At 32.4% G+C, this 17,485-nt stretch overlaps 1 protein-coding gene across 1 annotated transcript in view; it reads right to left on the reverse strand.

Annotated features, from left to right (window-relative positions):
• Positions 1–982: 982 nt before the first annotated feature.
• The window catches only part of ITGAV (integrin subunit alpha V), a 78,899-nt gene continuing 62,396 nt past the window's right edge, over positions 983–17,485 (reverse strand). Inside the window, 12 exon segments of the mRNA XM_011356435.2 lie at positions 983–4,726; positions 4,988–5,110; positions 5,711–5,818; positions 5,918–6,031; positions 10,213–10,326; positions 11,143–11,301; positions 11,885–11,990; positions 12,483–12,563; positions 13,009–13,088; positions 14,453–14,545; positions 15,062–15,209; positions 15,853–15,920. Coding sequence (XP_011354737.1) covers positions 4,631–4,726; positions 4,988–5,110; positions 5,711–5,818; positions 5,918–6,031; positions 10,213–10,326; positions 11,143–11,301; positions 11,885–11,990; positions 12,483–12,563; positions 13,009–13,088; positions 14,453–14,545; positions 15,062–15,209; positions 15,853–15,920 — 1,290 coding nt within the window. The 3' untranslated portion in view covers positions 983–4,630.

Raw genomic sequence — 17,485 nt, forward strand, 5'->3', positions numbered from 1 at the left:
ACATTTATGGACAATTGATATTTGGTAGCTACTGGAGAGCCACAAGTTTCTTTTGAATTTTATATCAGCAGAAGCACTGCCAACCTGGGTCTAAAAGAACAGACTACCAAATCAGAAAGCATATTGGACCTACAAAATTTTACCAATACTTAGCTGTAAACATGTGCTACACTTCACAGGGGCAAAAAAAAAAAAAAAAAAAGATGACCCAGTGTAGAGCCATGAGCCACAGAGAATTATTCAGACTTGGAAACCAAATGGAGTTTGTCCAGCTGGATTTTGAAATTGCTTGGGACCAGTGACCTTTTTCCTTCTTTGAACCAGAATGTCTATAATTGTTATATGCCTATCTCACCATGTTATGTTGGGAGTAGATAACTTAATTCTTTAATTTCATAGTTCCACGTATAGAGAAGAATTGTTCCCCAAGATGAATCCAATCTTATCCATACCTATTTTGATGATGTAGATGATTAGATTTAGGCATTCAAGCCAATGAAGTAAACCTCTTCCAACGTACAGTTTTCAGCAGTTTGACCTGATGTGCATAGAAGTGTTTTCTGTGATTGTCCTATTTGTGGTTCACTGAGCTTCTGAAATTGTAGGCTGCTATTTCTGATCAAATTTGAGAGCTTTTGGCTTCCAATACTTTTTGTCTGACCCATTTTCTCTCTTTTCTAAGACTCCTGTTTACCTAGTTAGATTGTCCCACAGGTAATTGAGACTGTTTCTTTCATTCATTCATTCATTCATTCATTCATTCATTCATTCATTCATTCTCTCTGCTTTAGTTTGGATGAATTCTATTGATCTAACACAATTCTTTTGTTACCTTTTTTCAGATAACTAACACTCTTAAGAATTCAGACATTTAGAGAGGTGTGTCACCTCACTGAAGTTATATTTTTAGTGCATTATTGCTTGCTTATGTAAATAAAAAACAAAACAAAAAATCAGAGAGGAAAAACAGTCTATATAAAAATGTGGCACAATATGCTCAAGTTTATTGTACAGTCACAAGTTACATATTGGAAACTAAGAAGAACACTGTACCAGTTTTCACAAATTCAGATCAAGTTAGCAAGTGACAAATTTTAGAAGATTTTGTTTCACCCAATGTGGGTGATCACAAGAGAAACTAAATAAAGAAAATTACTTTCTATGTTACTTAAGTAGCAAACTAATTTGATATACACAGGTACTAAGTTACTTTAAGAGATTTCAAAGCGTTTCAAAACTAGTAGGGAATACTTCACGTCCAGCCCGAAATAAAATGTAAAATGAACCTTTTAGGGGTAAATAACTTAATTTGTATACCCACAGCAGAATCATTTCTTCTTGCTAACAAAAATATTAATAAATCTTCATTTAAATTAAGTTTACTAAATTAATAATGACTGAAATTATGAGTTTGGTTACATTGTTATATTGCACTTGAGAACAATGAAAACAAAAATGAAAGATTCAGTACCTCTCCCAAAAAATTCATTAGGTATCAGAAATTAAAATGAAATAAAAGCATATATGTGTGCTGCATGTCCATAGGTTCATCATTCAAACTAGCCCACCAACAAGTTAAAAGGGAAACTCTCCAAAAACACTGAGTATTAAGTCATTTCATTCACCATTTTTGATACTCAATTTTCAAATTTTATATTTTTTTCTTATTAAACTACCACATATGCAAGCTATCCAAGACTATAAACAAGGTGACACTGAAATAGGCAATGGTCATACACAAGTATTCCAAGAATGACTTATTCTTCCCCAAGCTTGACACTATATTCTGTAACATAGGGATGGACATCTATCAACTTAAAATTCTGTTTGCCTTATAAAAACCAGCTGATCTCTTATATACTACACTTTTGCCACATAAACCTCTCTCTTAGGGTCATGGTTCACTTAATCTTTCATAGCCCTCTTAAAGAAGCCAGTATAGTCTCTGTTACTAATACTTAAATTTTTTCTTTATATAAAGTATTAATGAACATTTATTATGAATAAGTAGTTTCATAACACAGGTAGAACTGCGGTACTAATACTTTGATTAATTGCTTTACATTTCAGAATTATGAAAACTTAATCAGAATTATAATAATTAATCACAAGAGAAAGATAAAGGGAAGGAAAGAATGTTTTTCACACAAATGTTTTTCAAAATACAAATTCTGAAATAAATGCTTGTATAAGAAATCAACAATAGTATCAATATTTCTTACCAGTTTCAAATGCTTTAAATATTTTCTACCTCATGTGTTTTTAAACTGAATCATATTATAAGAATTTTATACTTGAAATGGATTTTAATTCTCAATAAATCATACAGTAGTATTTAAAATATTTGAAAATTAAAATAGTTTTCATAGGATTATTTTTTGATGTTTTAACCAAATATATTCACATGCTACTTTAGGGTAAAAAGAATCCCAACGTTTTTCCAAACATTTTCTTTAAAGAGTAGGCTTTTAAATTATACTGCTACCACATTTTTTAGAGATATAAATTTTCATTTTTAAATGAAAATACTATTGCCTGAAACTACACATCATAAAGGAAATTTAAAACACCTAGTTAATTTCCAATGACAATATCCTTCAATCTCCTATACAAGATTATACCTTGAAATAGAGGCTGTAAAAGGAATAGATTGTGCAAAAGCAATACAAACTTTTTTTTTTTTTCAAAGAGTAAATTTCTATCCAAAATATATTTTCAGGAATGACTGTTATTAGGTGGGAAAACAGGTAAGGTGAAAAGCTGTTCTAGAACAACTTGGTGACTGTCTCGTGGCAGGCCGTAGGATAAAAATATTTTTTCTTTAAAAAAAATTACATTTATTGGTAATAAAAATAATTATTGAATATGACTAAGATCTCTTAAGCTACTAACAAAATCTATAGTATAAATCTATTAATTTTGAAATTCACTAAAGCTAAATATAGGGTCTTGTCAACGTTCTACCTTGTATAATTCACCTACATGTGCCTCTATTTTATGACTACGGCAACTTGTGTAAGAAATTACAACACGAGACAAGGCAAGATCAATTTCAATTATTTTTAAAACATAGAAAAATATTCAATGATTTAAGGGAAATATTTATCATTGCCTAATGAAGACAGCAGTTTAAAAGCTATTAAACCCTCAATTTCTAATGAATATCATGATATAATTGTACAAAAATAGGTATAATTACTAGACATCCCCAGGCTTTGAGGAACTGTGAATAAATCATATATTTCTCTAGAAAATTCATCACCTTACAGATATATAAAACTACAACTTGCCACCTGTGCAGCTTTTATTAAAAAAAGTCCTAGAAAAGTAGTTTATGGTAATAACCCTAAGTAAGTTTTAAAAAGCTTCCAATAACTTGAATTGTTTATAAAAGTACCTTTTATAAGTCCTTGTGATAGCTGAGGCTGGTTTTATACATTACACCTTGCTCAAAATGAGGTAACATCTATATGAGCAGCATCATGCTATCGCTAGAAACAATCCAGTGAGCTACTTTAAGAATCTCAGCTCTAAGCATTTCTCATGGGGCTGAGGGGTTGGGTGCAGGGTTCTTGCAAAATTGTAAAGATTCCTTATTGATCCTGACCTGTTCTCAGTAACCGTTTTGGAAATTTAAGAAAAAAAATACATATATAGGAGGAAAATAAATTAATCTCAGCTAAAAACTCTTGCTCTAATCTAAGAACATACTATTAAATAAGCAATGCTATCTAAATACTACCAACATAGTTTTTAAATTTAAATTCCTTTTTTTTTGTATTGTAAATGGCCAGACTAATACGATGGAATAAATGTACGTTGGAAATGATTTCCAACTCTACATGGCTTTAAGCATCACGATGTTTAGCTGAAATTAAACTAATACACAAGAGGCATTTTTGATTACAGAACTAATTTTTAGTATAGGTTGGTTTAAAGGATTTGAAATACAACTTAAACTTATACAAATCAAAATGTAATAAAATGGATTATGGATTAAATATAAACAAAAATAGCATGTACCTAATTTTTATATTAAAACAAAATACTGTACCTATGCTACTGTAGGAAAGAATTTTGATGGGGTCACGGGTTTTTTTTTTTTTTAAGTTTACCATGTAGGTAATATTAAAATCTAAGTTAATGCATTTATAAAGTCTTTAGTCACTTGAAAACTCAACTGTAGTGTAATGTGTATTAACATTAAAGTACCTGTACAAAAAGATGTGGATGCTAAGGTCCAAATCTAGATTGCTTTAGAACAATAACAACAACAACAAACAACAAAATCCAACGTACAAATCAGAAACAGTAATTGTAGGAAGTACTATTTTACATAAAGCGGTAATTCAGGCAATTCCTGTCTTATGTACATTGAAGAACTATCACTTGAGATTTTATTATTTTAAATAACTAAAAACACAAGTCAGTGAATATGTATTAAATGTATGTCTAAACTTATTTATAACAAAAAGGTTGACAGATATTGCTCTCATTTTGTGGTTAATACCAACGGGCACCATCAGCAGTCAAGTCTTGGAACTTTATTCCTCATGAAGGAAACTGAAACCTATAATGACGCTGGTAATTCTAATGGGTCAGGAAGTAGCATAACTTAAAAAAATCACAGTTAAGTTTCTGAGTTTCCTTCACCATTTTCATGAGGTTGCAGCTGTTCTCTTTCTTGTTCTTCTTGAGGTGGCCGAACACGTTTAAAAAAGCCCATCTGTCAGTTGAAGAAAAATTAACATCGCTGCTACGTCAATGAAGAATATTCAAAGTATTCTGAGTATATCATCACCAAGAAAATTTAAATGGCACTTAGTAAAATTTTTCTTCCTTCAAATAGTATTTCATGCTCATCCTGCATCATTAAAGGTCCCTTTCCTCCTTCCCTTCCTTCTTTTCCATTTCTCCTTCCCTCCCTCCCTCCCCCTTTTTTTCTGCTTCCCCACTCCCTCCCTCTCCTCCTAATTCCATTACTTACCCTGTACATCACAAATACCAAAACAGCCAATAACAACAATCCTGCTAGAACTGCTAAAATAATCACCCACACAGGCACAGGCATCGGTGCTGGCTGAATGCCCCAGGTGACATTAGTGGTAACCTGTCAGTGGAAAAAAGTTTTTGAGTTTTAAAAATAGTTCACTGACTTATTCGACAACTATTTGAATCTCTACTATATTTTATTTTAATAGTATTCATATGTCTTTCTTTTCTTGTGTATGGTAATTTATAATTATATATCTGATATTGATAGCAGACACTTAACACCCGTGAAACTCCCAACAACAGGTGAACTTCTGATTGCTTCTGAAATGATTTTTAGATAATCCAATCCAGTTTATGATGTGTTGGTCCCATTTTTAATCTTCAAGTTAAAGCTCTTTAAAATTCCCTCACTCTTTGTAGTTAATTTCCAACTTTCTAACTTTACAAGGAGAAATTCCCCAAATTTTCCCCATGAAATTTAGTATATACTAAGAATCTCTTACATGGGACAAAATGCTAAAGTAAAAGGTCTACCTTTAATAAATCTGGAGTGGAGAAGAAAAATAATAATATTAAACTAAGTTATAGTCCTATCAAATAACTTAATTACTTTAAATTATCAAAATAGTTAAAATGCCATTATTTAAAATAAAATAAAAATATCTATGACATTAAACTGAGTGCATTTATTCCACTTCCCCAAATAATGACTTACTAATGTGGAGTTGAAGATATCCTCAATTGGAAGGTTCTTATAAGGAAACTCAATGACATTAAAAGAAGCAGATGACTTCAGAGAGTATGAATGATTCTGGTTTTCTTTCTATATGGGAAAAACAATGAAATGATTTCCTAGATGTCAGACATTTTTATTTCTTTGAAAAGTGGTTAAGTTTGCTAAATACTGCATCTGTCCACTTACATTCATAAAGGTCTCGGTCCACAGCAGAGATTTTACATACAGGATTGCACTCTTTCCTCGGTCTAGTCGCCCAACCTGGCAGACAATCTTCAAGCATTCAGCAATTCCACACCCCTGCCAAAACAAGATGTTTACTTACAAGAAAAGGTCATTCTATCATCTCTTCTATATTTGAAAGTCAGACATTTTACTTGTTTCATGTGAAAGCTAGAGATGTTTAAAATGGACAAACTAATATTAGAGTCTACAAATGCTTTTTGTTATAAAAGATGGTTTTAATGTAATTTGTTTATAGAAAAATACCAATAATATTTAAAGATTTATTTTTATGGCTAAAACTTAACATTCTTCTGAGAATCAATAGCTAGACCCAACATTCTGGGCAAACCCAGAGCATGGTGATTTTAGTAAGACATGAAAATCCAATCTCAATACCCCTGAGGAAAAGAAAAAGAAACAGAGTAAATCTTAAACAGTTATTCCACGTCACTGTAAAAATCAAGTGACATATGGATGTACTTTGCCACATTCAGTGTTTTTACCAACAACTTGAAGGCAGGCAGCCAAAGGTAACAAATATTCAGATCTTCTATGGGCTGGTCAAACTGCATTAGGCATTTCACATGCATATACTTCATAACAATGCCATCTAGTAAATGGTGTCTCCAGTTGATGAGCAGGAATAGAAACCACCTTTCTTGATATGATAAACAGCATCTATGAAAAGTCCAGAGCTAACATCATATTTAATGGGAAAAGAATGGATGCTTTCCTCCAAGATGAGGAATAAGATAAAGCCACCCACTCACAGCACTTCTTTTCAACATTATTCAAAAGGTCCTAGCAAGTGGTTAAAAAAGAAATTTAAGTAAAAGCTATCTCTATTCACAGATGACGGGATCTTGTATATACAAAAAACCCCCCCCAAAACTAAAGAATTCACAAAAAAAAATATGAGAGCTAATAAGAATAGAAAAGGTGCAGAATACAAGATTAATATACAAATATGAGTTCTATTTCTACACACTAGCAATAAAAAAATCTGAAAATAAAATAATTTAAATTCAAAATTAAGAAATCTATTTAAAATTGCATCGAAAAGAATAAAATACATAGAATTAATTTAACCAAGGAAGTACAAGTCTCTTACACTGAAAATTACAAAGTATTTTTGAAAGAAATTAAGAGACCTAAGATATCAAGAACTGAAAGACAATATTAAGATGAGAATACTCCTAAATTCATAAACAAATCCAATAAACCTCTATCAAAATTCCAACTACCTTTTTCACAGAAATGGACAATCGATCCTAAAATTTATATGGAATGTTATAAGAATGTAAATTTTAAAAGCACCCCAAATAGCCAAAACATTTTGAAAAAAAAAGAAAATGTTGGAGGACGCATACTTCTAATTTCCAAACCTGCTGCAGAGCTACAAAATTCAAACAGTTTGGTACTGGCACAAGAAGGATACATGTATAGATCAGTGGAATAGAACTGAAAGTCCAGAAATAAACCCATACATTTATGGTCAATTCATTTTCAACAAGGCTGCCAAGACCACTTAAAGGGGAGAAACAGTCTTTCAAAAAACGATGCTGGAACAACTGGAAAGCCACATGCAAAAGAAGGAATCTGGGCCTCTACTTCACACTACATAAAAAAAAAAAAAAAAATTTAATATAGACTAGAGATGTAAATATAAGAACTAAAAGTAAAAAAACTTAGAAAACCAGAAAATGGGTCAAGCATGATGCCTGGGTTTTAGACAGAGAATGAAGTTGGTATTTACTAAAATGTGGAACACTGCAGAAAGAGCAGAGTTGGGAAAACTCAAGGGTATGCTCTTAGAATTAAGTTTAAGATTCCTATTAAATTCTTAAGAAGAGTTGCAGTAGAAAGTTGAAAAATGAAGTCTGGAGCTCAATGCAGAGAATCAGGTTGGAAATATAAATCAAAGCCATCTGCATAGAGGTGGTATTTACAGCCACAAGAGTGAGTAAGATCATCTAGTGCAGCACTGCCTGACAGAACTTTCTCCAGTGATGGAATCACCGGTATGGAGATATTTGCACTTCCCAAAGTAGTAGCCACTAGCTGCATGTGGCTTTTTTTTTTTTTTTAATTAGTTTCAAGTATACAGTACATTGGTTAGACATTTATATAGTTTATAAAAAGATCTCCCTAATTGCTCCTTCTCTCCTCTGGTTTTCCACCTAGTCAGAATATTAATGCTAACTGCATTCCCTATGCCATGCTCCCTATCCCTGTGACCTTCTATCAAATTAGTTGCACTAATTTGTACTTTTTAACCCTTCACCCCATTCTCCCAGACCCCCAACTCCCCTCTCCTCTGTCCATCATCAAATATTCCACTATTTTTGCGACTCTGTTTTCGATTAGTTTGTTCTTTTTGTTCCTTAGATTCCACATATAAGTGAAATCATATGGTATTTATCTTTCTCTATCTGACTTATTTCACTCAGCATAATCACCTCTAGGTCTATCCATGTCATTGCAAATGGCAGAATTTCAGTTTTTTAATGGCTGAGTAATAGTCCAATGTATATATGAACCAAAACTTCTTTATCCAATCATCTGTTGATGGGCATTTAGGTAGTTTCCGTATCTTGGCTATTGTAAATTGGGCTGTCATTTTACAAATTATTGTTTTGGTTTTCTTTGGATAAATATCCAGAAGTACAATTGCTGGGTCAAAAGGTATATCCATTTTTAATTTTCTGAGAAACCTCCAGACTGTTTTCCATAGTGGCTGTACCAATTTGCAATCCCACCAACAATGTATGAGGGTTCCCTTTTCTCTGCATCCTCGACAACACTTGTTGTTCTTTGATTTACTGATGACAGCCATTCTGACAGGTGTGAGGCGATATCACATTGCGGTTTTAATTTGCATTTCTCTAGTGATTAGTGACCTTGAGCATCTTTTCACATATCTATCCACATGTGGCTTTTTTAAAACAAACTTAATTATACAAAAATTTTATTTTTAAAATTTATTTTTGTATTTTTATTTTTAATTAAAAATTTCTTAAAATTACAGTTGACATTCAATATTATTTCATATTAGTTTCAGGTGTACAACATAGTGGTTAGACATTTATATAATTTACAGAGTGATCCCCCTAATAAGTCTAGTACTGCCTGGCACCACACAGTTATTAACGTATTACTGACTATATTCCCTATGCTGTACTTTACATCCCTATGACTATTTTGTAACTACCAGTTTGTACTTCTTAATCCCTTCATCTTTTTTACTCAGCCCCCAAACCCCCACCCATCTGGCAACCATCACTTTGTTCTCTGTATGAGTCTTTTTCTATTTTGTTCGTTTATTTTATTCTTTAGATTCCACATGTAAATGAAACCATGTGGTATTTGCCTTTCACTGTCTGACTTATTTCACTTAGCATAATACCCTCTAGGTCTATCGATGTTGTCACACGCATGTGGCTATCAGACACTAGAAATGTGGCTGGTGTCTGCAATATTGAACAGCACAGATCTACTGAATGTAGGTGGAGCAGACCAGAAATCCGAGCCTTGAGCCCTGAGCCCTGGAATACTCTCTATAATTTCAAAGTCTGGAAATGGAGATTAAGAAGTAGCTAGTTGTGGTAGGTGCAGAACCAGAAGAGAGTAGTGCCCTAGAAGTGAATGAGGAGTGTTTCATAAAGGAGAAAGTGATTTATTGTGCCAAAAGTCACTGAGCAGTTAAATTGATGAGAACTAAGGAGGACATGGAATTTGATGATGCGAAAGTAACCTGAGGTGTACCAATGAACATAATAAACACTACACCAGGTTCTCTGCCAGTTGGTTTGAAAAACTGTTAAATTTCAAAACGTTAACTGATAAGCGCCTTTATAACATTACTGTCATTATATAGGCCGACTCAATAAGAGTTAATCATAATGCTAATTATTCTTATATTTTTATTGAGGCCTTCTGGGCTTTTTCTGCAGTACTGCACTAAAGCCTCAAAGATTAGGGCGAGGCCAAGAAAGAGGTCAGTTAATGGAGTACAGTCAGACCAAAAAGTTGGAACATAAAATATTTTTATTAACAATCTACAAAGATAAATCATTTGAAGAAAATATGACATTAATTTGACTAGGAACAAGAAAAGTAAGAAGACTGAATGGTATAAAAATATATGTAGTTCTTTCAAGTACAGCTGTTGTTATTTTTGAAATGTTCTTTGGCATAAGTTCTATAATCACATATTTTTAAATGTTTAAAGTGCTTGTTGTCGAAATGGCACTTACCAAAGTGTGAATATCGCCTTCACTCTGGGTGAGATCCCGCTTAGTGATGAGATGGTTCCGGTCACCTTGCCCAAAACCTGTGTCATTCTTTTCAGTTGCTTGTGAATTTGAGACCTAGGATTACATTAATAGATTGGTGATAAATAATAATGGAAAACATTTTACATTTGGGCATAAACTGTTAAACATGATTAAAACAAAATGACTGAAAATTTCGTATGACAGAAAATTTACTACTTAATATATATGGTTAAAAGCACAGAAAATATAAGAGTCCAGAATATGTAGAAAAAAGTTACCTCTGCCTAGCCATGATTTATCTCCCCTTGCATAGCCTAAAGGGGAAACTGATAAAACACACTGGAAGAGCCTGAAATTCCACGGTATACATCTGAGAGAAATGTCAATCTTAAGTATATGTTTTTTGTTTTGTTTTTTAACTTTCCTTATTCTAAATTGTGCAACAGCATCTTATCCAAATATATGTGCTAGGACAGAGATGACTATATCCCAAAGTATATGGAATTCCATAAAATGACATTTTTCTAGGTCACCGAAGAGAGCCAACAGTAAATGTATCTTATTCTGAAGACAAAAATTTCAACAACAAAATACCTTCGACACAATAGTATATGTGGATAAGTCACAATGCGGTGGAACCAAAGTCAATTTGGGTCACTCAGGAACATCTCCTGAGGCTCACTGAACACTACATAAATACATGGTTCGCTAGGACTTCATAGAATCAATCCTTACTCGTTATACAAATAAACAATTGAATCCTCAGTATAGTGGTTATAAACGCAAATATTTTTACAAGATGGGTTTGTGGATTAAAATAGTTGTTTTATTTCTTGCATTTCTTTTGTCAGTTTAGAAAAACGGCAATAAAATATCATCATAAGGAAGAGCTCCTATGAAGCACATTACCTTAATTCTCAAAGGGTTGATCTCCATATCTGAAGTGCAGTTCATTGGTCCGTCGATATCATATTGGAGGATGTACAACAAAGTGTTATTGTTATATTTATAAGGCCACTGAAGATTTAACATTGCCTTGCTGAATGAACTTGGACCATTGTTTCTCAGCTAATGAGGAAAAGAAAATATAAATACCTTGGGAAAAAATCTATTCTACAATCATTCTACGTCAACTTTAGGAATCATTAGCAATAGGATTTGAAACAGCAGAGTTTCCATAGTTACTCTAATATTACAATATGACTGTTATTATGCAAAAAAGATCAAACTCAATATTTGCCTCAAGTATAGGCAGTATGTGTCAAGATGAAAATATAAACAAGAGGAAAATATAAAAAAGTTATTGATGAAAGATGGCATAGAAAATTTTCCTACAGACACAAAATTTTGATGATCTGCTACAGGCATTTATAATTTTTAATCAGAACTGCGAAAACAGTCAATGACCTATTGCTTTTATTAAGGTAGAACTAATTGGTTTTAAAACTGCTTTCTTTAACCAACCAAAGCTACTGGTACAATAAAAATGAACCTAGGAATAATAGGGAAAACATTCAAAGACATCTCTGATACATACTTAAACTATGCAGAGTTTACATAAAAAATAGACTTTTTTTAAAAAAAGTAGTCTATCTGTTCCTCTCTTTGTTGGTTCTCTACCAGGTATTAGTTAAATCCAGTAACTGCGAACCTCATAGATGTGTTGAATAACTGGCCCAACGTCTTCTTCAGTCTCAGGGTTCTCCTTGTGCTCCCAATTTGGAATCGGAAGAAAGATATGATCGGGACTTGAGACTCTAAACAATGACCAAAGAAAACCTACCATGAATATCAAAATGAAACGGTCAGTTCATTTTCAAAAGTAACCTGTACCTAAATGAATAAAATCAGAACTAAGAATTTTTAGAAAGTACTATGTATTTAAAAGAAAAAAAAAAAACCTATATATGCATGTGTGTGTACACACACACACACACACACACACACACACACACACACACTTAAACTACTCTTTATTGAATCTAATCTAACAGGTGAATTGATGTCAATTTGCATAGAAGTTCAAGACACTTATTTTGTGCCTGCTGCTGCCATATCTGGTTTGTATCTAGAGGATTACCAAATAAAATTTGGAGCTCTGAAACACACAGCTAAGATCTTTCTACAGAAGCTATAGCTCCAATAAAACTGTCACTAAACGTGGAGTGCCTACTATACAAAAGAAGCTTTTAAAAAGTAACTACTTTAAGTCATGAGAATAAGATACTCAACTTGGTAATCATACTGACCCTCTTATCTCAACAGCAGTTAAAACAGCAAGGTCAACTCTGTAAGATACAACTGGGCTTACTTTGTCAAAAAGATTGGAGCTGAAAAAGAAAAAAATATATTTAGGACTGAATTGTGCATAATCATCATAAAATCATACAAAGGCAAATGTAGTGACACTAAAAATGAACAAATTAAAAGCAACAAAGCAATGAAAAACATATAAATCAAAATAATTATTTTCAGTAGCATTTAACTCCAAGAAGATGATCGAGTTTTATTTCTTAACTTTGTTTTGTTTTACAAATTCGAAACAGAATAAAATTATTTGTATGATATAAATATTAATTTAAAAATATTTAAATTATTTGGCACAATCAAATACTTAAATCTTAGTTGTCTATTCTATAATATTTAAAATATATATGGCACAATCAAATACTTAAATCTTAGTTGTCTATTCTATAATATTTAAAATATATAATAAATTTATTTAAAAAAAACCATTTCCTCAATAGTTACTATAAACTGAAAAAGTTCTTATACCTTTGGATTTGTAAATCAAATTTCACAGAAGTATCCATCTCTGATTGCTGGTGTACACTGAAACGGAGACCAGCTAAGAGCTGAAAGAGGAAGAAAAGATGGTAATTGAACATTAGTTAAAACAATGTCTAATTAGTGAAATTTCAAATCCAATGTCCAAATAAAAAGAATGACACATTAAAAAGTCATTTCTGTGGGACTTTACCAAATTGCCTCCCACTTTACAAAGCATGAAGTTGGCCATTTTAAATAATGTGTAATGATCTATAGTGAATGAGCTGTGAGTAGGAAAGCTAGAGAGAATGAGAATATGAAATATGAAAAAATAAAGAGTATTTTCACTTATTAATGAAACACTGTATTAAATATATGTGAAAAAATGCAATTCAAGGTACTTTGGTCAAGCCCTCTTACCTAAGAGATTGCATGTCTAAAAATAATGAATTTTAACAGAAAATATTATAACAGAAAACTTAAAGAGATATAAAATATTTAATTTTTATTTGAAATACATTTGATATATAACATTGTGTAAATTTAAGGTACAGAACATGTTGATTTGATACATTTATAAATTGTAATCACTGCCATTGTAGTGATAGTTAGCATCTCCATCATACCACATAATTATCATTTCTTTTTTGTGGTTTAAATAATTAACACTTAGTCTCTTAGTAGGTTTGATGATTATAATACAACATTATTGTCTATACTCACTATGCTATGCATTAGATCTCCAGGACTTACTTACTACTAGTTGTAAGTTTATGCCCTTTAACACCATCTAGTAGGAGAGATGTTTAAGAATAAATATGGAATATTTAGCCCCATATTATCAGAGATCTTCAAATTACCAATATCTCTATCTATTGAAAAAGTAACACAAAATACACTGCCGGTTTTCCTTGATACTAGGAATTTTACAAAATATATATGTTTTACTTTTTAGAGGATTTGGGAAGAGACACATCAAGTGCTTCTTCTCAAGTTCCTAGGCTACCTTCTCTACTACCTGAAGGGGAGATGAAGGGGAGCCTGATTCAACCAAGTTGCCTTTGATCCTGTCTGGAACAACCACGTAGCTTTCAAGTTAATGAGATAATTTTATCTCACCTAAGATTGAGAGTCTTGATATTTGTCAAGAAGAGCTCATTAAAGCATTAGTTTAAAATAGCAAAGATTAAACCATATTCTCATCCATTCGCTAAACTGAAGGTAGTATAAAGACCAGCTTATTGAATACAGTATAATAGCACAACCATTATTTTAGTATTTTAGTCAAAACTAAATAAAACTCTGTTAATCATTACACTCTAAATCAAAACCAATTTAAAGACACTAATTTGAAGTACTTATTTAAAAGAATTACTATAAAAAAAAACACACACAAAAAACTGTGCTACTTTCTTTAGAAAAAAAAATTCATTTAATTAAAATGTCTTACTTGAGTTCCAGCTTTCATTGGGTTTCCAAGGTCACATACCACCTGGCGGGTTTGGTTTTCTGTCTTAAATGCACAAGAAAGTCTTGCTAAGGCCTTTTTGATAGACAAAGAAAAAAAAATAAATTAATGACCATAAAAAAAGCAGAAGCCATAAGGCTTTAAAGTTCTTAGACAATATCATATAGTTAGATATTTAATTTTCTTGTTTTACAAAGCAAATATATCTATTTGAGCAAATGAGGAGTAAGAGAAAAGCCAGAATTACGTACAATGCCACATATAAATGTAAAAATATTTCTGAAAGATCCCCTGAGGACTTAGATACATAACCATATTACCTCTGATAAATTATGTGATAGACAGGCTTAGCCACTTTATCTAGCTGACCTTGTTTCAGGCACTTAGCTAGCAATTCCAAAAATGTTATATCGATGCATTACACAAAGTATTAGGCTTGAAAGGAATTATGTAAGATAGGCACTCTATTGCCCAGCAGTTTAGCCTTACGTAGAATGGCTAAGCTTGCACTATACTAAATAGGGGAGTAGTTCATAAATGTTAATGAGACCTATGAGTGCATTTCAATATTTAAAGAGGCAGTTTGCTTACTTCACTGTTGCGGACAACCCCAATGAAATCAGCCTGTGGTGGGATAGAAACGATGAGCTCAGCTTCATAGGCACCTTCTCCTTGGTTCTGAGCCTTAACGATCAATGTCAGAGGATTGTCGTCCCCAATATAGATCTTCTTCTGATCTCTATAAGTTAATACAAATCTAGACAATGAAAAAGGACTGCATGGGGAGAGCACGGCTGTTCAAAAAAACAAGAGATAAATATACAGATGACATGTTCAACAGTGTTTCAAGATATTTTAAGACTGCTTTACAGCTCAATTGAAAACCGGAAATAGAATAGTGGGTGCAAATCCAGTGCTTCTCTAAGTAAAAGACAACACTGATGCCACTAATATATCACTACTGTTCATATCTATTACTGAAGTAATTTTATAACTGTTAGTATGTACTTACTCATTCTCTGATTTTTTCCAAAAAGCTGAATTAATCATTTGTCATGATTCTCGCAATATTCTTTGTAATTTATATATCATCTAAATGGTAATCAGATTCCTTTAGTCAGGAGTATATCAACAATGAAATGTATCTTTAAGAGGACATAATGTGGCACTACTCAAAGCTGAATGGGACTAGATCGGTCAACCCAGACAACTAATGCAAACATAATGTATATTTTTTAAGCTCAATATTGATAGTTTTATTATTATAAAAAATCATGCCTATAACTAATTCTCATTAAAATATACTATTACTTTTAATAGAAAAATATGCTCTTCCATTTAAATTTCTTATTACACTATTTATTATTTGGAGCAAAACTTACCTATCTACAGAAACTTCCAGTTTGGGTTTACAGACATTATCATCACCACAGTCAAGTAGAATATGAGCCTAGAAAAAAAAACATTTTTTCTGCATGAAAAAAATACCAATATGGGTCACACATACAGTGTATATTAATATATATGTGAAGTATGTGAATATACAATGTGTACACATGCATATATGTATATAGCTTCATCATCAACTTATTTGCATACCTGAATGGAAGAGATCATGGAACTTACTTTTAAACAGGTCAGTGAACAGTCAAGAATGAAAAAATAGAAAAAGATTCATAGGACACTGTATCTCAAATTAAGCTGTTATGATTTTGGAATGAAGTGTGATGTAGAAGAAAAGTAATAGTCAAGAATGAGGGATCGGCTGCTGCTAGCTAAGTTGTGTGATCCTGGGAAAAATAAACTTCCTTCTGGAATTTCTTGTTACAGATGATCCCTTTGCCAACATCATGGAAATATGGCTACAGAGTGTAAAAGAATAAGGAACTGTGGATATATAGCAACAATTAAGATAGGCAATTCAAAGTGAACAGAAACTGGACAAAATGAATCCAGCATATGCATGGCCACATGAAAAAGGATGAAGGAAAAAGAACTAGATGCATTAAAGTTAGTCTATCCAAGATAGTGGAAGTAAGCAAAAACCTGAATTTCTCCCTCTAGATCTGGCCATGAGAGTGTGCCAGCTGGAGCAGTATGAACCCAAAAGAGAGAAAACAGTGGTAGAAAGCAGAAGAGTTTGGGGAAGATTTGAAAGAAGGAATATAAAAACTGAAAAAGGAGAAAAGAAAAAGAAGATAAAGCCATTTTTGGTTTATTTATTGTTAACATTCAAAGGGCTTTAGACCCAAAAGCAGACAAAAAGAGAAAAAAAGACTTAAAGAGGGAAAATAATGAAAGGGTTCCTTAAAAAAAAAAAATAATGATGACTGTATGCTTCCAAGTCACAAGGGATATGCAGCTACCCAGAATAAAATTATACAATAGACATCTTAACTGTAAATTTAATTGAGATGAAACCCAACAATATATGTAAAGTAATTCAATAACCTAGGTGGTAGGCAGTTGCTATGTACTTCAAGAAGGGGTGGGGTCAGCGGGAAAGGCCAGGACCAACAGAAGAACTTTGTGGTGATTCCATAAGTCATACCAAATATAATCACTACTAAAGTAGTTCAGGAATAAAAGAGTGCATTTTGCAGATAACAAATTTACTAGCAACATGGTGTGTAATAGAGTCCAAGTTAGAATGATGTGTATCTGAAGTTTGGGATGAGAAATATGTATGAAATCTTAAAAACCTGTGGTAAAAGCAGATTTGCCTAACTACCACACTACACTGAAGAAAAAGGCATTCGTATTAAAATTCGCTATTAGGAAAGAGAGTTTCAAAAATGAAAAAGCACAGAGCAATGTCTTCCATTCACTGAGTAAATCTCTACAGTTATGTACTTAACATCTTGCACAGAGTAAGAACTTAATATATATTTAAATAAATACATGGAGGGTGGGTGAAAAAAAGTTACTTTTTCTGTAGAAAGCACTAAATCTCTAACTCCAAAGAATAAAGGTGCAGAAAGGGAAACTCTAAAGCTGCCCTGTCCAATACAGTAG

Source organism: Pteropus vampyrus, unplaced genomic scaffold (genome assembly GCF_000151845.1).
Source record: "Pteropus vampyrus isolate Shadow unplaced genomic scaffold, Pvam_2.0 Scaffold2, whole genome shotgun sequence".
In the NCBI taxonomy this organism is placed as follows: domain Eukaryota; kingdom Metazoa; phylum Chordata; class Mammalia; order Chiroptera; family Pteropodidae; genus Pteropus; species Pteropus vampyrus.